At 47.4% G+C, this 23,990-nt stretch overlaps 2 protein-coding genes across 4 annotated transcripts in view; one reads left to right on the forward strand and one right to left on the reverse strand.

Moving 5' to 3' along the window:
* Positions 1 to 166: 166 nt before the first annotated feature.
* Positions 167 to 22,848, reverse strand: CIAO2A (cytosolic iron-sulfur assembly component 2A). Its single transcript, XM_088452816.1, has 5 exons — positions 22,592 to 22,848; positions 21,088 to 21,252; positions 4,670 to 4,719; positions 1,105 to 1,150; positions 167 to 628 (listed from the first exon to the last, which is right to left on the reverse strand). Exons 1-5 carry the CDS (start codon positions 22,680 to 22,682, stop codon positions 531 to 533), a joined length of 450 nt encoding a protein of 149 aa, XP_088308942.1. The 5' UTR covers positions 22,683 to 22,848; the 3' UTR covers positions 167 to 530.
* SPG11 (SPG11 vesicle trafficking associated, spatacsin) overlaps positions 22,769 to 23,990 on the forward strand; it is an 81,117-nt gene continuing 79,895 nt past the window's right edge. For 2 of the 3 annotated variants that reach the window (XM_088452813.1, XM_088452814.1), the window contains exon 1: positions 22,769 to 22,930. The gene's annotated coding sequence lies outside the window, so the exon portion shown is untranslated. Of the gene's footprint in view, positions 22,931 to 23,004; positions 23,085 to 23,990 lie in introns of those variants that run through there. The other variant, XM_088452815.1, reaches the window with a different exon arrangement.

Here is a 23,990-nt window from a genome sequence, read left to right on the forward strand (position 1 = left end):
GGGTCATTTAACAGGTCACTTGCTAAATACACAGACCCCATTGTCTAGAAGAGCAAATATTCATTGACTGGTACTGTAGTTGTAAACCTCTGCAGAGACATATATACAAATCTGTCTGCACAGATGTTCATATATTTCATTATTAGGTTCCATCAATAAGGAAGAGTCATATAAAAGCATTTTATTTACGTTCCCTGTCTGTACAGTGCAATAACGCGGTCTCCTGGCTCACAAATATTCGTTGTACTTGCTCCGAGAACCAAAAGTATAACCTCTTGATTAGTCACATAGACCAATTGCCCCGTTGTATAACCTCCAGTCAGCTAGCATCTGCTGAGAATGTTCCATCACAGAGCGTTGCCACCACAAAAGGTGACCAGTGGAGGCTGCTGCCCAGGATTATTGAGGAAATGAATTTGTACATCCAATGTATTACATGACCAGTGGCGCCGCCCCTCTGGAGAGATGACTCCATTCTATACACCTCATGTGCCGATGATCTTCTACACCTCAGTGTGGTCTTCTTTAATCTAATCCGGTTCCGTGACACACTGCTCCACTATCTCTCGCAGACTTGGGTTCTCCATGGCGGCAGACACTCGTTCCTTATCATTTATCTGTTTATTAACTTCAGAGATAAAAAGACCAGTCATAGTTATAAACTGCATGAAAAAGTGACTGCCCCCACCCACAGCTCTAATTATTAGAGTTGGGTTAATCTGTGTTATACATGATAGGAAAAGGCTTTCAATTGTGGTAATAAAGTTTCTCCCACAAATCAGGTTTTCAGGGATTTCCTCTGTGGGAATTGGTAGGATAATTACCAATTCCCACAGAGGGGGGGGAGGGGTGTAACTGAGGACTGGAGTTAAGATTCTGAACCTAGAACAGTGGTTGCCAGGTAAGATCTCACACCACAGCTGCCAGCTACCTGTACTTAGCACAAGTTGTAGCCTGTGTGATATACTGCAGCGGTTAGAAAATACATTGTTTAGTACACTGAGCAGTCCCTCCCCTGTATTATACATTATAAGTGGTTATTCCAACTGTAGGAGACTGTTCCATACCCACAGGCCTAATAGCGGAAAAAGAGCAGTAACTTACTATCTTCCTCTGTTGAATGAGTCCCTTCAGAAATATAGATCTCCAGCTGGAAAAGTAGAACAACATGAACTCACCCACTGCAGGAGATTGTGGGATCAAACAAGCAAAATACAATGGCAGGTACAGGTCTAGTGCTCATTGTATTACATTGTTTGTGGAAGGATTACATGACACCAGCTTTCCCCAGAAAGCACTGCAAAAAGTACAGGTCAGGTCTTTACTAGAGTGCCTGGAAAAGCCAGGAATGCAGAAAACCTGCCAGATATCCCTGCGGTCCAAACTTTATTGCCAGAACTGTGGGTGTGTGAAATAAGGATTTGTAATTTATTCCTCTGCTTTGCAATGTGCTTAATCTATCAGCGAGGAAGAGGTTAAACCAACGCCACAATGGGATTTCCATTACAATATTAGTGATTGCACTGCCATCTGGTGGCGAGACAGTACCATTGCAGTAATTGCTGTACTACATTAGCTTATATTTTCTAAGCACAAGAAATGTAGTGTCATGTAATAAACAGCATTTTATTTATAAATGAAAAACAATAAGTTTTCCGTATTGTGATACATCACATTAAACATCTTTTTTTTTCCTGTGTTACAAGAGCAAGTCCAATGGAAAAATGCGGCTTACAGGGCCTGATTAATTACGGATCGCAACAGCATACGCAGATTGCTGCGTACTGCTGATGCATTGCGTGTGTGCGACGGCTGCACTGCGATCACGCAGAGCACGGCAAGCTGTCACAGAGTGATTGACAGGTAGTCAGCGTTTGGGGTGGTGACGGGGGGAATGGTTGGAGAAACGCAGGCGTGCCTGTCCGTTTGAACGCTGTTGCCTGGGGGTGCATAAATTAGCCACTGCGACGGCATACACAGCTTGAGTACTCACTCCGTGCAACAAGGTTAGCAATTTCTGTGTAAGGTCAGACCTGCTGTAATTCTGCGTGAGGGGCCGATGTTAATGATGTATACGCAGGACTGCAAGGTATTACGGATGTGAGATAGCGGTAGTGGGCATCTCTATGCTGGCTGCGCGACGGAATTGCGATAGCATTCATTAGTATATTCTCGCAGCGGAGCTGCGTGCGTAATCGCAGCTGCAATAGCGATCCGTAGTGAATCAGGCCCACAGTTTGTTATACAGAAGCAGCATGTCAGATGTAATGAAATGTATCACTAGGAAGGTCTTTGAAAAGTTGCATTGTGACACCATCCCATATCAGTGGTGGACAGGCATGAAACTTCTTTAAGCCTTCAAAGTGTACATGGTACATGTATCATTTATAAATCACACGTATGGTCATTTCACCTGAAGTAGCAATAGACTCATTACTTTATTCTGTGTTCGTCCACATACAGTAAAAATGTCACCTTAACGCTCAACTTTTATCTAAATAGCTATGATTCTCTCCTAATATACTGCTTGGTTTAGCCTTGTTTAGTTGTGTGTGTGTAAAGGAACAAGAGTCATACCACTTTTCCACTGGCCAAACTACCCGGGTTATTGCAGCATCAACCCGGGTAGTGGCTCGGTGGAAAAGGCTCCAAGGAAAACAAAATCCCGGGTCAATCCTTTCTTCCCAAGTATCGAGCAGGGTTTTTAGTGGGTCAGGTTCAGTGGTAACGGGTTACCCCGGACTTCCGACCAGAGACCAGTTTCCAGCACGGTAATTGGGTGGTATTCGGAAGCTGTCTGTGTGAAGCGGTCCGCTCCGGTCTGGCGTTCAGGGGAGAGCTGGAGTTTCTGGCGCTTGGTAATGACATCTCCAATCGCCGGCATTGCACCCGTGGAAATGGGGTAAATCCCGGGTCTGACCCAGTTTGGAACAGTGTTCGAAATAAAGGGCCAGACCCAGGATTTTGGTGGAAAAGGGGTATTACTGTATGTGTCACTTTGCGTTTGCTTAAAGAGCACTTTCCATCTACAGCACAACTGAAAGGCGGATAAAACAAATTAAAGTTTAGGGACGTAGTTTCTGGTACAATGACCAGCCAGAAAACTCAGTTTTACCACTTAAGTGCAAAAGTCCTCTAGACTGTGCAAATCTCAGCACCCCCGCAGCCACCATGTCATTCCACAAACCTATGCCCTTAACTGCAATCTCACATGTATTTGCACAAACGTAGAGGTTTCTAAAAGGCCAATATTGAGTGTTGCTTAGAATGTACCTACTAGTCCCTTCTGTAGGACAATATAAAGTGATTTATCACTGACTGATAGCCATGATATAGCATACAGCATGAGAAAGCAGTCTATACCATCTAGTACAAAGACACAGTAATGACTTATTGTTTCCTGCAAATACCACTAAGCCCTGTTACTGTCCATGTTAAAGGGCTTGTGCACACAGGTGTCTCTAGTGAGGTCTGTGGCCAGTAGGTTTCAGGCACCAGCGCAATTTTGCTGATGAATTGAAAGCATAATTATTGCAGCTTTAAATCTAGTTGCCAATTCAACAAAATCATGCCGGTGCCTCTAACTTGCAGACTATTACATTTGTGGATCTCTATGTTGTTTAATTGAGAACTGAATTGTAAAGAAATGGCTCAACTACTAACACAGAGGTTATGGATGACTATGGAAAAATAGACAGGCGGTACACTAAGGGCCTTATTCAGAGCCGCTCGTAAGCGTCCGCTTGTTCGCTCCGAGCGATGTTTGCCCAACTGCGCATGCGTACAGATCGTTATAGGCATTCGCAAACCAGTCTGTGCGGCCGAAATTCATGTGCTCGCAAAATAGCGAATGCCTGATAATTTGAGTGAGAGGAGGAGGCGTATGTGGGTGGTAACAGGGGAAGGTGCTTGAAAACGGGGAGTGGAGATCCAAATGCAGGCGTGCTTAAAGGTCAAAACGGGCGTTTTATGGGTGTGCATAAATTAAACCAGCAGCGTCATTGACCACGTCACTGGGTTATTTTATAGCCAGAACTGCTCGCAAAATTGTGGTAGCAAAAACCAACCCCAAGAATAGCGAGCAGTTCATACCCTGGTCAATGTACTCGATTAATCTAATAAATAGCGGACATGACGTAGGATGCGAGCGGCCAGGGGGCGTATTTTTTCAAAAAACGACCGCAACTTTTGTTCGCTCGTTCAGACCTAGAGACGTGAACAGACCGCAAAGAGCGAACGGTTGATTTGAATAGCCACCCCTATTTTCTGGACGAGCGAGCGCTAATTGCGTCCGGCTCTGAATCAGGCCCAAACTGCGGAATAAAATGGATGACTGGGCCTGTATGAGGGAAGAGCTTGTCTTCTGCCCTATCTCCAGTCATGCATTTACTAAAGCTCTCCTACATTGTTAGTCCATTACTGCACATAGAGCCAAGATCTGTATATATACAGTCAACCTCCCACCCACAAAGACCTCACAAAATAAATACAATGGGAAGGAAGGACAGATGCATATACGGTAAAGACCCCATGAGCGCACATTCTTGCACTTCTACACATGAGAAGTCTCTGCAAGGTGACAATGTGGGAAACTGCTTCATTTATTATTAACAGAACCCAATATCCTAGAAGAAATCCAGAGTGTCCAGACAGCGATATCATTCCTTACCTTGTGCTTAAACGATAAACATCGCTGCAGCTTGACCCTCAAACACAGACCTGTGTAGAGAAAGAGGAAACTGAATGTCAATATACACATAACAAGCATTGCCTGTCCTTCAGCTATAGGGTATCACAAGCAAGCACTGACCGACTTCAATGCCACATAGTATTCATACACCTAAAATGGGCTTGGATCAGGTTCCCAAGATTTACATATTGTAGGGCTGTAGTTATTCATTTCTTTTATTTAGATTAAAATGGTTTAGTTATCTTAAGAAAACAAAAACAATTTCCATAACTCACTCATTGTGGAAATGACTACAGGTCCGCAAGATCAGTGTTTACACTAGGCATATATAACATGTGATGCATGGCTGATTTCCAGGATTCCAGAAACCTTGTGCTAACAGGCTGAGGGAAACCATTACTTCTGTAGTGAATTGGGGCCTCAAAGCTTTCAGCCCTGACAGTAAGAACTACTATCACAGTTGCCAGATCAAGGAGTGATGCACATTTTATATCATTCTCTAAACACGGATTGAATTTTAAGGACCCACTTACAGTAAACTGCTGATTGGCTAAATATCCCTTACTTCTCTCACTAAAAATGCATATAACTAATGCAACCTCTCTTAATCATCTGCATAGAAAAGTGCAACATTGTGGTCACCAGACTACTACTCGAATAATCTCTCCAATTTGCCCCCAACACCACAGCAAGACTCATCCACGACTCACATCCCCCCATTACTGCTTTCCTGTAACCTCCAGAATCCATTCAGTAACCTGCAATCCTCTCACCACTCTGTTAACTCATTATTTATGAACAGTTATTTATATTTCACACACATTCAGCAGCTCATCACATACCGGATAGAACATCTCCAAACACACGTGAGACCTCTGCTTCAGCAATGATCTCCTACTCTATGATAAGCCCCCTATGCTGCACCTGATCCATATAATTCTGTAGCCTGTAACACATACTTGCCAACTCTCCCTGATTGTCAGGGAGATTGCTACTATTTCAGGTAATCTCCCTGACTGCACCTTACCCCCATTAAGTAGCTGTTTTTTTTTTAAATAATAAAATATCACACATATATACACACACACACAAAACAGGAGGTATATACATTCAAATGGGATCATTAGTATAATTTCCCTGCATTGGTTATAATGCACAATGGGTCTTACTCAGGACTGCATGCTAAAGCACTGTTGAACGCAGATTCCAGAATTCCCACCAGACCCGCTCTGCGCATATGCAGTACGGGTCCTGCGTGTTCGCACGCAGTCCGGCAGCAGACTGTCAGTGATTGACAGTCTACTGCAGTTGGTGGGCGGGAGGGGGTGGCGACGGCCTCAGTTTCGACATCATTCTGGGGAGAAAGAGGACAGGGTTGGCTGACGGACATTTCCCGGCCTCTTTGTTGTATCTGCAGCGGCCGACAGTTCAGAATAGTAATGTATGCATGACGCCTCCTGCTGCATTCACATAATTGTATGCGGCTTTGCAATTCCATCTACTACTGAATTACCCCCAATGGTCCCTATGGCTACATGCATTTTGTGAAAGTGTCAGTGTGTTTTTATCAAAAATTAGATTTTACTAACTGCTTTGGGGCTCATTTATATTTGTATGTAAATCAATTTTATGACACGCCTCTCAGATGTAGCAGTACACGCCCACTTTACCTCTGCGCTCATAGGTATTGCTCTTACGATCTCCCTGAAATGCTTTTTCAAATGTAGGCAAGTATGCTGCAACATCACTGTACTCCAATCCTGCTTCACTCAAACCTTTGTACTAATGCCTATTTCTGGGTCCATGGAATCTTCATCTCTACAGCTGCCATGACCATGAAACCCATTTTATTCCCCTCCAAACTAACCAGGCCTGGTCTCCTATTGGTGCCAGTACTAGTATAACCTCTGTACTGCAGCAATATGATATGCAATACGCTGGGTGGTTTATAACCATAATAGAATATGTCAGGAACATGTCAGGATAAATACAGACTGCACACTCAAAATATCTAGAACCAACAAGTCTAAATATATAGAAAAAGAATAAATAATTTTATTCAAAAAAATATGAGATATGGTAAGAACTTACCCTTGTTATCTCTATTTCTACGAAGTCCATAGGGTTCAACAGGATACCTTGGGGTATAGGTGTGACGTCAGTCGCTGGGCACCAAAGAGTTATGCTTTTCAGCCTCCCAGGATGCACTAGGGTTCCCCTCCTATACCCGCCCCCAAGCCAAGGCACCTCAGTTAGTTATCAAGCCATAGGCCGGAGGAGAAGGAAGAGAGAGAAAAAAGATCTTGACACATACAAGAATCACATTCTCACCAGAGGGAGACGGAAAACCGCTGACCAGAGCAAAGCCCATCTGCAGCACAGGTGCGACAGGGCAGGTGTCCTGTGGAACCCTATGGACTTCGTAGAAATAGAGATAACAAGGGTAAGTTCTTACCATCTCTCATATTTTCTACTTCAGGGTCCATAGGGTATCCACAGGATACCTTGGGGATGTCCCAAAGCAGTATCCTTTAAGGGTGGGGACGCTCCTGTGCAGAAAGGAGAATCCGCCGCCCGAAGGAAGCATCCTGAGAGGCGAAGGTGTCAAACCTGTAATACCTCACGAAGGTATGGACAGAGGACCACGTAGCAGCCTTGCAGATCTTGACTGCAGAGGCACCACATCGAGCTGCCCACGAAGGACCCACAGACCTAGTGGAATGAGCCTTCAGAGAAGGAGGAACCGGTAGGCCTTCATGAAGATAAGCTTCAGAAATAGCCATACGGATCCAGGCTGCCAAAGTTTGCTTTGAAGCAGGCCAACCCTTTTTACGGAAGCCATAGAGGACAAACAAATCGTCCGACTTCCTAAACGAAGAAGTGCGGTCAACATAAGTCCTTAAGGCCCGCACAACATCCAAAGAGGCCTCACCCACGGAAAGGCCAGGTGAGTTAAAGGCCGGAACAACGATTTCCTCGTTAACATGAAACTGGGAAACAACTTTGGGAAGAAACTCGGGCCGAGTGCGGAGCACTGCCCTGTTCCCATGAAAAACCAAGAAAGGGGGTCTACAAGAAAGAGCCCCTAACTCAGAAACACGTCTGGCCGAAGCAATAGCCAGAAGGAAAACAGTCTTAGCTGTTAGCCATTTAAGATCCACTGAGCCCAGTGGTTCAAACGGCGGTCCTTGGAGAGCCCTCAGGACCACAGCCAAATCCCAAGGTGCCACAGGTGGAACAAAGGGCGGCTGAATGCGAAGAACACCTTGCATAAAGGTGCGTACATCCGGGATTGTAGCAATCCTACGGTGAAACCAGACAGACAGGGCCGAAACCTGTACCTTCAAAGAAGCAAGGCGAAGCCCATGATCTAGTCCCGCTTGCAGGAAGGCGAGAACCCGAGACAAACGAAACTCCCGCGGTGCATAACCTCTCGGTCGAAACCACTGGAAGAACGTATGCCACACGCGATGGTATATCCTCGCGGAAGACGGTTTCCGAGCTCGCAACATGGTACGCACCACAGAGCTGGAAAACCCCCGGGACCTCAGCATGGCCGTCTCAACAGCCACGCCGTCAAAGACAGGCGAGTCAGGTCCGGGTGAAGACAAGGACCCTGAGACAGAAAGTCCGGTCATAGCGGCAACCGCAGAGGACTGTCCCTGAAGGTCTGAGAACCAGTGCCGTCTGGGCCACGCGGGAGCTATCAACAGGAGCGTCCCTCCTTCCTGTTTGAATTTCCGGATTACCCGTGGAAGAAGGGAGACCGGAGGGAACAGGTATGCGAACCGGAACATCCACCGGACGGACAGAGCATCCACCAGAGACGCCCCTCCGTCTCTTGTGCGAGACCCGTACACCGGCAACTTCTTGTTGTGCCGGGACGCCATGAGGTCGATCCCTGGCAGACCCCACCTGTCCACCAACAGTTGAAAAACGTCCGGGTGCAGGGACCATTCCCCTGGATGAACGTCCTGGCGACTTAGAAAGTCCGCCTCCCAATTAAGCACTCCCGGGATGAAGACCGCTGATATGGCCGGAAGATTGCGCTCCGCCCAAACCAGGATCCGAGACACCTCTACGAGAGCCGCCCGACTTCGGGTTCCTCCTTGCCTGTTTATGTAGGCCACGGTGGTAGCGTTGTCCGACTGGACCTGCACCGGGTGACCCTGGAGAAACCGATGTGCCTGCTGGAGAGCATTGAAGACCGCACGGAGTTCCAAGATATTTATTGGAAGCTGCGCTTCTGTCGGCGTCCACCTGCCCTAGAACAAGTGTGGACCCGAAACTGCTCCCCAGCCCCGAAGACTGGCGTCCGTTGTCAACAGGACCCAATTTGGAAACCAGAACGGACGTCCCTTGTTGGAGGTGGGCCGTCTGTAACCACCAAGCAAGGGACAGGCGAACCTCCGGGGTGATCACAATCGTCTGGGACTTCAGAGACTGAGGCAGCCCGTTCCATTTGGACAGGATCAGGTGCTGCAGAGGTCTGGAGTGAAACTGGGCGTATTCCACCATGTCGAACACCGACACCATGGAGCCCAGTAACCTCATCGCCGAGTGTAGGGACACCAGGCGGCTGTGCAGACAACTGCGCACCCTTGACTGTAAAGCAGAGATCTTGTCCTCAGTCACGAAGATCCTTTGCTGTCCCGAGTCCAATAAGGCTCAAAGATGCAGAATCCTCCGAGACGGGATTAGAGTGGACTTCTGCCAGTTAATTAGCCAGCCGTGCCTTTGCAGCAGTGCAATGGTCAGGTCCAAGTGGCGTAACAGGAGCTCTGGAGATCCCGCCACCAATAACAAGTACGGCAACATGCGGACTCCCTGCAGCCGCAGAGAAGCCGCCATTACCGCCATCACCTTGGTGAAAACATGTGGTGCTGTCGCCAGGCCAAAAGGTAACGCCCGAAACTGAAAGTGGTCGCTGCGGATTGCAAACCTGAGGAACTGTTGATGGCGCAAAAGAATAGGGACATGCAGGTAAGCGTCCTGTATGTCCAATGACACCATGTAGTCCCCAGGTTCCAGCGCCAGAATGATGGACCGTAGGGTCTCCATCCGAAACTTCGGAACCCGCAAAGACTTGTTGAGTGCTTTGAGATTGAAAATCGGACGATACGACCCATTGGGTTTCTGTACCAAAAAAAGATTTGAACAGAAACCCTGGCCCCTCTGGGAGAATGGAACAGGCACTATAACTCCAGCCTGGAGCATAGTGTGCAATACCTTCCACAGCTCCGTAGCCTTGTTCCGGTCTGATGGTAGACCCGTGGTGAAGAATCGAGCCGGGGGTCTGTGCCGGAAGGAGAGGGTGTACCCGTGGGAGACCACCTCCAGAACCCAAGTGTCTGTCGTAGTGGCCAACCAACACTGGGCGAACTGCAGCAGGCGGCCTCCCACCCTGGGGAGGCCCGGACCGTCAGGCCGCAGGCTTGTCATCTGGCTTGGGGGCCGGACGTCTGGTACTCCATGCCGGCTTCCGGGGCTTGGCCGATTTCTTAGGGCCAGCCTGTCGAGGAAACGACTGTGGTTTGGGCCTGCCCTGGGCCCTAGATGACCGAAAGGACGATGGTCCAGAACCAGAAGGAGCAGCGGCCGACGGGAGACAAGCCGATTTGGCTGCCGCCAGCGTGGCCACAATCTTATCCAGATCCGGACCGAAGAGAACTTCTCCGGTAAACAGCAACGCCTCCAGACCCTTTTTGGAATCTGCGTCCGCCTTCCAGGATCGCAGCCACAAGCAGCCACCGTTGCTGAAGAAATTCTAGACACCAGAATACTAATGTCTAGGGCCGCCTCGTTGATATAAGTGGCCGAATCACGGAGATTACCAATCAACTCCGCCTGTTCGGCCGGACAGTCGGAATCAAAAGAAGCCTCTAATGAATACGCCCAGCGCTCCATTGCTCTGGTAACCCAGCAAATGGCTATAGCCGGCCGTGCTGCCCCCCCCCCGCAAGGGAATAAGCGGACTTCAGGCAGATCTCCACCTTGCGGTCCGTAGCATCCTTAAGGGAGGACATAGATGGCATCGGCAATGTGGCACTACGGACAAGACTGGTCACGTGAGAATCCACCTGTGGAGGGGATTCCCACTTTGCAAAATAATTATCCGCGAACGGATAAGCCACCGCCAGGCGTCTCTGCGGCTGGTATCTTTTGCCAGGCTGTTTCCACGCCTCCTCTAAATGGTCCACCAACTGACCCGAAAGAGGAAAGACTGTGGCATCGCTCTTCACATCTTTGAAAAAGGCATACTTAGATTTAGCCGCTGGGGGAACTTCGTCCTCAATCACCAAGGCTGTGCGGACCTCCCGAATAAGTCCAGGAATATATACTTTGGACTTAGCATCAGCGTCCTTAGTATGGAGAGGTTCCTGATCGTAAGGATCCAGAATCTCCCCATCATCAGACGTCCCCTCGTCATCCTCATAAGGAGCCGACAGACGCCACCGGCCGTTTATGCGGCCGCATCACAGACTCCCCTTGCAACACATCCGACAAGTGCTGTACAGAACTCGTCAGGGAGTTAACCCACGCTGGCTCCTGAGAAACCGGGAGCGGGGAAATAGGGAGACTGTGGGGTACCACCAAATGTCGTGGGAAACCCTGCATGGGTGACGACACCACTGACTGCTGGGACAAACCCATCGGTGTAAACGCGGGCTGCGGAGCTAACTGGCCCACTAAGGCTGTAAGCGCCTGAGCGAAACAAGCCCAGGGCGGCTCCTGTACCGGTGCTGTAACCGTAAGAGGCCGCGCCATGGACAAACACTGCCGGCAAAGGCCCTCCGTGCTACCCTCCCCCTCCGCTAACGGTACTTTACACATAGTACACTGTAGCCGGAGGGGAAAATCACTTTCAGACATGATGGCACCACGCATGTGACCTCTCTCACCAATTATATATTAAATAGGCGAGAGACCACCCTGCAGCACCACACCGCAAGGGCTTAGCAGAAAGAACAGGGACAGTAATAAAGCTGACAGTTTAGAGAAAAGTTACAGGCAGCAGCGCTAGCACAGTCACATACAATGCAAAGAAATATCAATTCCTGCACTAACAGCGCTGATCACTCAACTACGCAGACCCAGGGCCTGGTAGGACACAGCGCTGCATACACAGACCTGACCACAGCGGAGGAGAGGTATGCGGGGGGACCCAGACCACGATGCTTCCTTCCAGGCTTCCAGCAGCGTTCACCATGCGTTCAGGAGAAGATGGCCGCCGAGGAGCAGAGAGGAGGCTGGCCTGGGGGGGGAGCGCTGCCACAGGACCAGTCGGCAGCGTGCAGAGAGGGCTGTGTGCAGCGGGGGAGGCGCCGGCTGTGAGACAGGGAAGGCGCGCTCCCCTGGCATACATTTAACGCCTAGGACGCCGCAGCGCTACCGCTCTGCTGCGGTCCGCTGTCCCAGGGGGTAGTGGAAAGTGCAGGTTGGTCGCCTGGCTCCACGCTGCAGCCAGTCCCCAGGGAGCCCCCTGCCTGGGGACTTAGGACCATGTGACCAGCGGGGACCCACCGCAGAACCCCGCTGCTTACCTTTGTCCCCCTTGGATCCGGCCATGGTCCGGAACATCTGGGGTCACCGCTAGCTGTGACCCCAGATGCTCACCAGCATCCCCGGATCGGTACCGGCGGGGGTGTAGGGAAGACAGCATGGACGTCAGGACTGACTGTCCATGCTGTACATCCAGATGTGCAGCCACAGCTGCATTGAAGAAAGCTTCAGGGGCTCTTCTAGCCCCCACTCCGACAGGTGCACCCGACTCCGGCCGGGCACCAAACTAAACTGAGGTGCCTTGGCTCGGGGGCGGGTATAGGAGGGGGACCCTAGTGCATCCTGGGAGGCTGAAAAGCTTAACTCTATGGAGCCCAGCGACTGACGTCACACCTATACCACAAGGTATCCTGTGGAACCCTATGGACCCTGAAGTAGAAAGATGTTTGTTTAAAAATCATTATGAAATACTAACAAATGTTAAGAATTGACTGAATCACATTTGATACTTGAAAAACAGTCCCCATCAATTGAACTAGTGTGGAACATCAACGGTAATTTGGTAAATGTAATAAGCTCTGTGCAACAAAGTACACTTAAGGCATACGAGGAATAAATGTTTATCTGTATAAACGTTGCTGAAATAATGTTGTAGTAAAGTAATATTGAGTTTCTGATGTAGCAAAGATACAGCCACAATGTTTCCAATAGCAATAAGAACCACTTGGCTAAAAATTGTATCAGCACAGTACAGACAAGAACGCTCACTGATCACTTGAGCCAGTATTTGCAATATATTAGATAGATCTCCCCAGGAAATTTGGAAAGGAAAAATTATTAAGTATATTACATAGACAAATTTAAAATAGAAAACTTAAAAATCCATACGCAATGGAATAAAAACTCATCACCGGGGTGGCTTGTAGCTCTGCCTGGAGGCCATTAAGTTGATTCTTTTGTGTCCCCACCGCTCCACCAGATGCTGGAAAATGGTGGGATGAAGAGACCATTCCCCTGAGTGGACCTCCTGGCGGCTGAGATAATCTGCCTCCCGGTTCTCCACCCCGGGGATTTAGACAGCCGATGTGGCCAGAAGATGCTTTTCAGCCCAGGAAATAATAAGATCCTGCTACCCTCATGCCCTGAACACTTCTTGTTCCTCCTTTGTGATTTATGCAAGTGTCAGTCGTCACATTGTCCGATTGGACCTTGACAGGGAGACCCTGAAAGTGACGAGACTGCACAAGCACTATATAAACAGCTCGGCGTTCTAGAATGGTGATGGGAAGACGTGCCTCCTGTGATGACTAACGACCCTGAAAGGCCGTGTGAAGGGTTACTGCACCCCATCCCCGGAGGCTGGCATCCTTTGCAAGAATAGTCCATGATGAAATATGAAACGGATGGCCCTTGTCCAAGTGAGGTCTGATCAACCATCACTGTACGGACTGCCTTGTCTTGAGAGTCAGACGGATGAACTGCGAGCGTATTTGGAGGGGAGAGCCATTCCATTGGGAAAACAGTTCCCTCTGAAAACACCGGCTGTTGAACTGATCAAACTCCTCCACCATGACGAAGGTAGACACCAGTTTGCCGAGAACAAGTGATTGAACACCCGAGATCTTGTCCTCTGCTAAGAAAGCCTGTTGCAACTGAGTGCCCAGAAAAGCTCCCAGGTGTACCATCTGTTGGGCAGTAACTAGAAAAGACTTCTTGAGATTTAGGATCCAACCGTGAAACTAACACTGTTATGGACAACGTGGGATGAGCCTCCAGTTCTGACAGCCGCCATGATGGACATCACTTTCGTGAATACTCGGGTGCCATCGAGGGATCAAACGGCATAGCTTGGAACTGAAAATGTAGAATGGACTGAAAACCCTGCAAAATTGGGATGAGTTGAGTTAGTGTCCTTGACATCAAAGGACGCCATGAAGTTCCAAGGATTGAGCAATCGATCTGAGGGATTCAATTTGGGAACCCGAAGATAGAGATTGAGGTATTTGAGATTCAAAATGGGACGGTTTCGAAACAATGAAGAGGTTTGATCTAAGGGAAGACCGGTAACAAAAAAAAATGAGGAGGTGGGCCCACAAGAGCGTATCCTCTGGACACGATGCTGCAAACCAACCTCTCTAAAAGAAGCCACTGATAGCTGACAAGCCCCCAACGTCGAATCCCTCCTATGGTGAGGAAGGAAACGTGAAGGACAGTCATGTTGCAGGCTTGTCGGCTAGCTTGGGAGCAGCGCGACAACTTGGACAAACTTGACGGCCTCTAGAACTTGATCCTCGGGAGGGACCTAGGTGGAAAGAGTCTGCATGCCCCCTCGAGGGGTGGACAAACATTGGCCTTCCCTGTGGACGAAAGGATCAAATGGAAGGATTTTGGTGCAGAGGAAGGCAGAAAAGCGTTCTTGGATGCTGCCGCAATGATCTGATCCAGTTCAGGGCCAAACAAGATGTCACCCTTGAATGGAAGAGACACCACTGTTTTTTTCAATTCTGCATCCGCCTGCGACGTGCTGCTGCAATTTTGCCTAGAAAAAAAAAAAAAGATCAGAATAATAAAAGATATTTATAAATATCTTCTTTGTATTATTCTAATCATTTTCATAGTCAAAACTCTGCAGTCTGACAGGGAAAATGACAAGGGAGGCTCTGCCTCTCCTACCTGCACATCCCTGTCCTGCACCTCTGGGAAAGATAAATGACGATACTGAGTCAGTGGCGTAACTATAAATTTTGCTCCCCCATGCCAAAAAAGTTTCAGGCGCCCCCCCCCTTCCCCGCCCAAAAAATAAACACACCCAAAGACGACGTTTAAGGTGTGCGGTTTCATGTTCATGATACAGTTATGTGCCTTACACATTATGACACACCAAGTAATGCCATTTATAACACATTATGCCACATTGGAATGCCCCAATAACACATTATGCCACACCGTAATACCCCTTACAACACATTATGCCACACAGTAATGCCCTTATAACAAATTATGCCACGCCGTAATGCCTCTATTTCACATTATGCCACATAACACATTATGACACACAGTAATGCCCCTTATACATTATTCCCCTTATAACACATAATGCCATACAGTAATGCCCCTAATAGTACATTGTGCACACAGTAATGCCCATTACACTTTATGCCACGCAATAATGCCCATTACATCTCACCCTGACAGATCTACTTCATCAACCCTCCTCTCCGCTCCTGCCAGTCTGTCACCTCAAGACAGGTTTGTACAGTTTTTATGTCCATGTAGAACCAGATTAATGGGAACATAATTTATAACCTATTAGATTAGTGCCCCTTATACAGTGCCCCCTGTAGTTGTACCCCATATGCAATGCCCCCTGTAATAGTACCCATTATCCCTGGCCCCCTGTAGCTGTGCCCATATGCAGTTCCCCCCGTAACTGTGCCCCTTAAAGTATTGCCCCTGCAGTTGTGCCCCTTCAAGTAGTGCCCACTGTAATTGTGCCCCTTCAAGTAGTGCCCACTGTAATTGTGCCTCGTATGAAATGCCACTTGTAATAGTGCCCCTTATGCAATACCCCCTGTAGTAGTACCCATTATCCAGGCCCCCCTGTAGTTGTGCCCATAGGCAGTGCCCTCTGTAGCTGTGCCCCTTCAAGTAGTGCCCACTGTAATTGTGACCCTTCAAGTAGTGCCCCCTGTAAATGTGCCCCTTCAAGTAGTGGCCCCTGTAATTGTGCCCCTTCAAGTAGTGTCCCTGTAGTTGTGCCCCTTCAAGTAGTGTCCCTGTAGTTGTGCCCCTCAAGTAGTGCCCCCTGTAGCTGTGTCCCTTAAAGTATTGCCCCTTGTAGTTGTGCCCCTTCAAGTAGTGCCTTGGTAGTCGTGCCCCTTCAAGTAGTGCCCACTGCCCACTGTAGTTGTGCCCCTTCAATTAGTGCGCCCTGTAGTTGTTCTTCCCCCCTACTTACCTGACTCCATGCAGGCTGCAGCTGTCATCCGGGCTGTGTCTCCCGACTCCCGTGCTGACTGGATCAGTTGATCCAGCAGACGCAGCCGCTCTGGTTCCTCACTGCGGGGGTGACCTTATGACAATGCATTACTGGGAACGCTGGCCTCTGAAGTGATCAGAGGCTTCCTTAGCCTCCGATCACTTCAGAGGCCAGTGCTCACAGTTGCAGGGGCGTAACCACTGCCCCCGGCGCCCCCAAGCCACCGCGGGGGCAGTAGTTACGCCACTGTACTGAGGGCATGTGACTGCCGGATCTAACATCCGGTGTAGGGAGGATGAAACCTGTGCTAACCCATGTACAGACTGGGATAAACTAGACATCCAAGCAGGCTCCTCAGAGGGAGTGCTGGGAGCAGCTGCAGGAGCCTGTCTAGACAGGGATAATTGCTGAGACACCTCTCACATAGCATTAGTGTATTAGTCTAAGCTGGTTCAGATGGGGATGAACCTAGAGCACTATCCCCCTGTGGTTCTGAAAAACATGCATCACAGATCCTACAGCACTCTGAAGCTTCTTTTGGCAATGTTTACATGCAGTAACTATTGCCAGAAGCTTTGTCAGCAGCTTTGAAACTCCCTTTGGAAGACATGGTGACACAAAATGTATAAAACACACTGAAAAACAACCCACACAAATACCTGTAATGAATGTCGCACAGAAACAGTGAAGAAGCCAGTCACTATTGTGTAACAGTAGTGAGATAGCAAATACACACACAGGTCATGTGGAAGTGATAAAACCGTAAATTATAGTTGCACAGGAGGACGCCTTCAGGTATAGACAGGAGTATTTACCCTTTCCCCAAACCTGCAGGAGAACAGGTGCCTCTGGAGAAGATGGCCGCTCATCATGGGGAGATGAGCTCTTTAGCGTGCAGTTCAGCAGGGAAGTGCACGAAGAGAAAAGGGGAGGAGCAACAGGAGAGTTCTCTCCCCGAGGCTAACCTCCCAAGTGCCTTGCCGTTTGGTAACGGCGTCCTGTTAGGTGCTGCAGCCTCTATCCCCGGTGCGGTCGCCGGTTCCTATGTTCCCCCCAAAAGCCTCCACTGATCCAGGGGGAACTAGCTGCCCAAAAAACAAGATAGTCCTCCTCTTACCTTTAGCCGCGCCGCTCCAGATGACGTCTACGGCCAGGTGTCCTTCCTCTGCTGTCCCCGTCTGGTCCTGGCAACTGCCCAGGATGGTTCCACAGAGAACCCGGCATGTGGCTGTACCCAGAATTATATCAGTTTTAAAAAGTTACCCTAGCTACAGAGCAGCTCAAAAAAAAAAAAAAAGTGCCCAACTCTTGATGCACTAAAAGTAGATGAAAGTCTTGTTTGTGGGATTTAGGAGCGCCAAATGTCCGTGAGCTGGAGAGTGGATTTGAAAGACTGGATAGGTTTTCACACTGAAGAAGTTCAGTGTCTAGGCGGAGGTTATTTATCAAGAAGGGGGATCATCCACTGCATTAAAATCCCCTCCCACAATAAGAGGGAAATTAGAACGCTGTGCTAAACGATAAGGTTCTGCAAAAACGCAGAAGCAGCCAGGTTAGGTGCATAGACATTGACTAGTGTATAAGGAGCACCCTATATTTCCACACCGAGAACCAAATTGCGTCCATATCGGTCAGCCACTGAATGCAGATTATTATAGTGGAGGTCTCTGTAAAAAAAAAACACAAAAAGACCACCCACGTCGCTTTCCTATGGAAATCAGCAGAGACAGACTGACCCAGCCAAGGAGCCTGGAGAGAGGACCAGTCACCAGATACCCAATGCATCTCTTTGTGGGATTGGTTATTACTCGTTTGCACTTGATGGGAGAATTAAGACATCCCACGTTCCAGAATAAGATTTTAAAATATGAATCTGAAGAGGGAGCAACTACCCGCAGGGACCCTGCAGACATGTCAGTCAATCCCTAGATGAGGGAGAGTATAGAAAGACAAAACAAACTTATTTACCATCTCCCTGTCCCAGTGAGCAGTGAGTTAGATGCGGAGAACTCCCACAGGGGTTAGAAACAAACCCAAATGAGGGGGAGAGCGGAGCGAGCTGAGGACAATAACAACAACAACAAAGAAAGCAGACATTACTTTGTACAACATTCTATACATTTTCCAAACATTATCAAAAAACCAGGCGAGCACCATGTGGAACAATGCCGAAAGTAGTGCAACATTATATTATTTTAACATTATATTATTAGAACATTATTATTTTGATTGTTGTATCTCTGCTTCAGGTGCTTATTTTATTAATTCCTGAAATTATTTCACAATTTTTTCTGGTTTCTGGGACTAGTTATAAGGATTAAATATTATACAAAAAAAAAAAAAAAAAAGGTTCTGGTATGTACCCCTGAGTACCATCAGGAGAAAAAGCACTAGTGCTAATCACAACAGTCTCTCATCCATAGACTGCCCCAAACTTTCTCATTTGGCACTAGCTGGGATACCCAGCATTGCCCGGGTTGAAGACTGGACCCTGAACAACTGCAGCCTTTATTTGTTTACATTGTCCTTGCCTATAACCCCATTCCATTGATCCTGAGAAGGACCCCACTATTTGCCAATATGCAAACAGCGGCGTAAGTACCGTGAATGCAAGGGGTGCGGCTGTTATGGTGCCTGAGCTGCTTCTGTGGCTCGCCGATACCCCTGCACCTAGTTACGCACACAAAGTGGGCCAGTTCAATCATGGCCACAGAGGGGGCCCCAGGATTCAGCAGTGTTGATTTGGTGCTGGCACACCAGCTAATAACAGCTGGCACACCGGCAAGGAGTCATGGAGAGACTGCGCCGCCGGTCACCAGGCAATCAGAACTTGCAGTTAATCAGCAGTGGTGGCTCCAGATTGGCTGCCGGTCCGCAAGTTCCGATTGGCGCCAGATTAAAATTGCGTCGGCTGTCAATGTCTGCCGCTGAGCCAGCTGTAATTAGCTGGTGACCCGGCCCCAACTCCACACCTGCTTGCTGCTGATGGCACTTAGAGGGAGGCGAGAGGCTGCTGGAGGGACACTGCGAGGTGAGTTGCTGGGGGGCATAGTGTGTAAAGGGGTACTAGTATTGTGTGGAATAATGTGTTATATGGGGCACTACTACTATGTGGCATAATCTGTAAAGGGCATTACTGTGTGGTATAATGTGTAAGGGGCATTACTACTGCATGACAATGTGTTTAAAGGGTACTGCTGTGTGGCATAACCTGAATGGGTTCTGTGTGGGGGCAAATGTATGTGTGGTTTTTTTTTTTTACCTCTGGGGGGCCTTTTAAGATCTGTTATATGGCCCACAAAGTTCTAGTTACGCCCTTGCATGCAAACACAGAGGCTCTGGATTTAATATGAACTTCCATAAGTCATCAAGTTTGCTCACACTGAGGTTAAAAAGGATACTTTTGTAGCTTTCTTACAGGTTTTTGCCAGACTGCCAATTTCCACTTGAGCCAGCCCCGAAACCTTTGTATTTAAACAGTGTCATTTTTAGGGATTGTGTAACAGTGTGTGGCCCTGACGAAGTTCAAACCTAGGCAAAATCCTGGTCAAGCTACACCACCATGCCAAATTTGGTGGAGCTAGGTCCAAAACTCCGGTCCGTGCATAAAGGACAATCAGACAGACAAGCTTTCTCGCTTATTATATAGAGTAAATATTTACAATTTTTATTCTGGTAGCAGGTTGTTATTCCCAAAACCACCAGGAAGGGCAGATCATAGCTGCTAGTTTGGCACCAGTGTTTTTAAAATAAAAAAAATATTTTATATATATATATATATATATTATATATACACACACACACACACACTTTTGTTACAGTAATAATAACAATCTGCAGAACGTTTTTTGAGAACTGCCGCATTCAGAAGCTCATCTGGTGACGGGATGTAGTCTGTATCCCAACAGTCAGGATGCCAACAGTCACAATACCAACAGCGGCATCCCACAGCCTAACCCTAAATCTGCCCCTGAACCCAATACTTACCTCCGCATTCTGTCAGGATGCAGCCGTCAGTATTCTGAATGTCTGCATCCTGACCGTTGGGGGTCCTGTACCCAACCCCTGGTGACACCCAATTCTCTAAGTGAAGTGCTGTCTCGCTGACACTCTACAACACTTCAGCTGCAGTGTCATTCCGTCCAAAGTAATTTGGTGACAAAGCAACAGGTGTTCTTATATAAAGCAGAACCTCAACACTGCACTACCCTGAACGGAAAAAAACACAAATGTTCATAAACACTACAGGCTTAGATAACCTATGTTCTCACATTGTTCTTATTATACAATGCCAGCTTCTAACTGGCAAGGCATGCTGAGACTTGTTGTTTCATCTGGAGAGCTTAGGGCTGGCCGAGCATTATTAATAAGAAACATAAATAAAACAAAGTGCCTGATTCACAGTTGTATGCAATTCCTGCGTAAATTTTCATAGCTGTGGATGTGCTAAATAATGCTAATGCAGCAGTAGCTGGGACTTGAGACGCCTTCCTGAGTCTTCGCAGCTGTCCGCTACTGCGTACACATACGGAGCATCGGACGCAGATCATACAAACATCGACTCCTCAAGTCAGTCTCTAGTCACTCAGAATGGCCGCTACGCCAGAGCCTTGTTTCCTGAGTACAGGATCGCAGATGCAGGGTGTGACACGCCCCTTGAAACAGTCGAGACACCTACATTTTTAGCTGACACTCCCTGGTGCCTCCCCCAAATGCTCCCTGCCTATCACTCACACTGAGAATAAATACTTGCAGCATGAGACTAGGTAATGGCGCATGCGCAACGGCAAAAAAAATTGCTCCATTTGCGAAAGCATCGGCACAGCGTACAACTCTGAATCAGGCCCAAAGTGATATAAAACATTCACTTAGTATTACACATAAATGATCTATGGAGTTATAGGCTTTTTCCTACCGATAAGTGTGGCTAGGGAGCAATGTGGAACAGTAGGTGTGAACTTTATGATCACCAGGTAACACTCATCATCCAGCTCTTCCACAGTCACACAACTCTCAGACACAACCTCCAGGTCTTCTAGTGTACTGGGCTTTTCTGGATCCCGAATACTCCGGATTATATCTGTGGGAATAACACAGATATTAATGTAAGTAAAATTACCACTTGTAACAGAGCAGGAGACCATATACAGAAGTCACACCACATACAGATTGGGAACCACTGTACTAGGAGATGCACAAACTGGGTGTCTCAAGGCACTTGCATGGGTGCCACGGGTTGGTGGTCCAGGACCATATCAAGATACTTATGGTCAATGCGATAGCCACTATCACTTGTTTTGCCTACAATTCATAAAATCTGTGCACAAACAGAAGCACAACCCTCTCCACCACCACATAACTGAACCGAAGAATGACAGCCAATCACCATTTACTTAATTTAATACATTTTGCCGAATTTCTCAATAAGAAGAATTTGGCCTAGGGGTGCCGTGATTCAAACATTTTTGGGAACCACTGGACTAGTACATAACATTGTTGGACTTTCCGCTTACTGTTACAAATATCAAATCTTGGGGAGAAAAAGTCACATTGCGCACTGGCCTTGTATACTAAAACAGCATCTTCTTTACATAATCTCATAACCAATGTATTTCCGCAATTACGCATCTGTACTCTCTCAGAGGAGAATGTTTAAAGTGCATGGACACGTAAACACAATGGAGCCTCATCCATTTACTGGGCTGATGTTCCTTTCCTAGCATATAGGATAGGCTGTACATGGCTTCAGCCCACTGAAGTTGATAGGACCACTTTAAGCATATTTGACACTTTAATATGACTTCTTGTGTGGGTGGTGTACTGTAACATAATAACAGTCAGTAATTCACAATTGCTGTTGCTCCCAGCAGAAAGGTATGACACACTTACTATACAATAATTCCTGTCCTAACCAGTCACCACTATAGACAAATCCCAGTATGGCATCAGCTATGAACACCCAGACATTACTACCTGCCTCATAATGCCTAAGAACTTCTCATACACGTAGCAGCCTATACCTGCCAACCTGAGACACTATGAACAGTATGGGATGCATTTTACGAGATTATTTAACAATTAATTAAGATTAGGATGACAGGTGTGGAGGTGGCTTCACACTTTCAAATAATCTGATTACAAATTAGGGTAAGTGAACAGTAGACATAATTCCAGCACAGAGAGTGTGTGTAATATATATATATATATATATATATATATATATATATATATATATATATACACACACACACACACACACAGTGCTGCTGCATAGACACATAGGATATATATTAGATAAGGTCACCCAGCAGCAGGACCCGGAAGCTGCAAGGATCCCCACTACTATCTAGCAGTGGTGTCTGCCCTCTGCCGCACAGATACACTGACAGCGCTGCACACAAGGTGTCACTGCCGGTTACCATACACTTCCAGGGCTCGCTCCTCCATGACCCGACCTCGTCCTCTCGGTCCCCCTCGTAGAGCAGCCAGCAACCCGGACAGCAGCTCCATGCCCTCCCCCACCCACCGAGCGACGTCACGGCACCCGACACCCAATCACCCGCCGGGAAAACACATCGCGATGACGTCACTTCATCGCTCAGCCGCGTGACCCCCCGGGGGAACTAGCAGGCTGGTCATGTGACTCGGCGGAAAAAAGATGGCGATGCCCAGTGGAGCTGAGAGAGGAAACTGTAAATAATCACATTCCGCGGGATGAGCAGAGGAGGTGCCGGGTAGTACGCGCTGTAGTAGTATAGGTAATTGAGCAACACTCTCTTATATGCTGCTATAATAGGGGGAGGGTGGTCAGAGAAGGGAGAGGAAGTGTGAGCCTCTGGCTCTGTCTGCAGAGCTTGCTGGGGGTGCCAGATGAGCAGTAGCTGGAGATCCCACAGATTGCCCAAGGCAGAGGTATATCATACTGCCTACCTCCCAACATGACCCATTCCAGGAGGGGCAAAATGCTCTGTTTCTGGACTTGCCTCTTAATTTATGATTGCCATCACCTGTATTGAATCGCCTTTCTTATCAATAAACTAATTCAACACAGGTGTCGGCAATCATAAATTAAGAGGGAAGTCCAGGAACAGAGCATTCTGTCCCTCCTGGAGGTATGCATACCGTAGTACTCAGATTAAACATAACAATCCTGCACACAATGCACCTCTGCCTGCCCTTACACTATCATACCATGTAACAGAAGTCATTTGCTGAATAATGCAGTAACTTTACTTCTAATGTTACTTTCCTATATATATTATTCAGTGCAGGACTGGTTCTATCACGAGATTGGTACGGCAGAGGACGAAAGTCGCTACATCTTTACCATTATTTTTTTTAAAAATAAAATGATTAACCTAGTTCTTTCTTTTGTGGGGAATTAATAATGATTGCAATGATAATAAATGTCTTTGTGCAGTGTACATGTATGCAGTGCTAAAGCAACTGCCTAAAATTTCAAAAAGTTATCTAATTTAAGTTGACATCACAGTTAGCAAATTAGTTATGTCCGTCCATGCACAGTTGTTTATAAAAGATATGTATACTCCTGTTATTAGATCCCACGTGAACGGCTTCCTCTATATAAAATATCGTTAGTCCAGCTCTCCAACAATAACCTATTAATAGAAAAGCGCCTGAGATGACAAACCGTATGTCACATACCTGGGACGCCCGATATAATTAAATATTCCGGTACACTACCCAAACCTTACTACAATAATAGCAGAATTCTTCATATTTACTACTTAAAATAATTAATAAATAGTAGTTGACTATTAATCTAATTACTTGTTTATTTTGCCCTACTATATTCAT

This window comes from Taudactylus pleione, unplaced genomic scaffold (genome assembly GCF_031769625.1).
Source record: "Taudactylus pleione unplaced genomic scaffold, aTauple2 ptg000556l, whole genome shotgun sequence".
Taxonomy (NCBI): domain Eukaryota; kingdom Metazoa; phylum Chordata; class Amphibia; order Anura; family Myobatrachidae; genus Taudactylus; species Taudactylus pleione.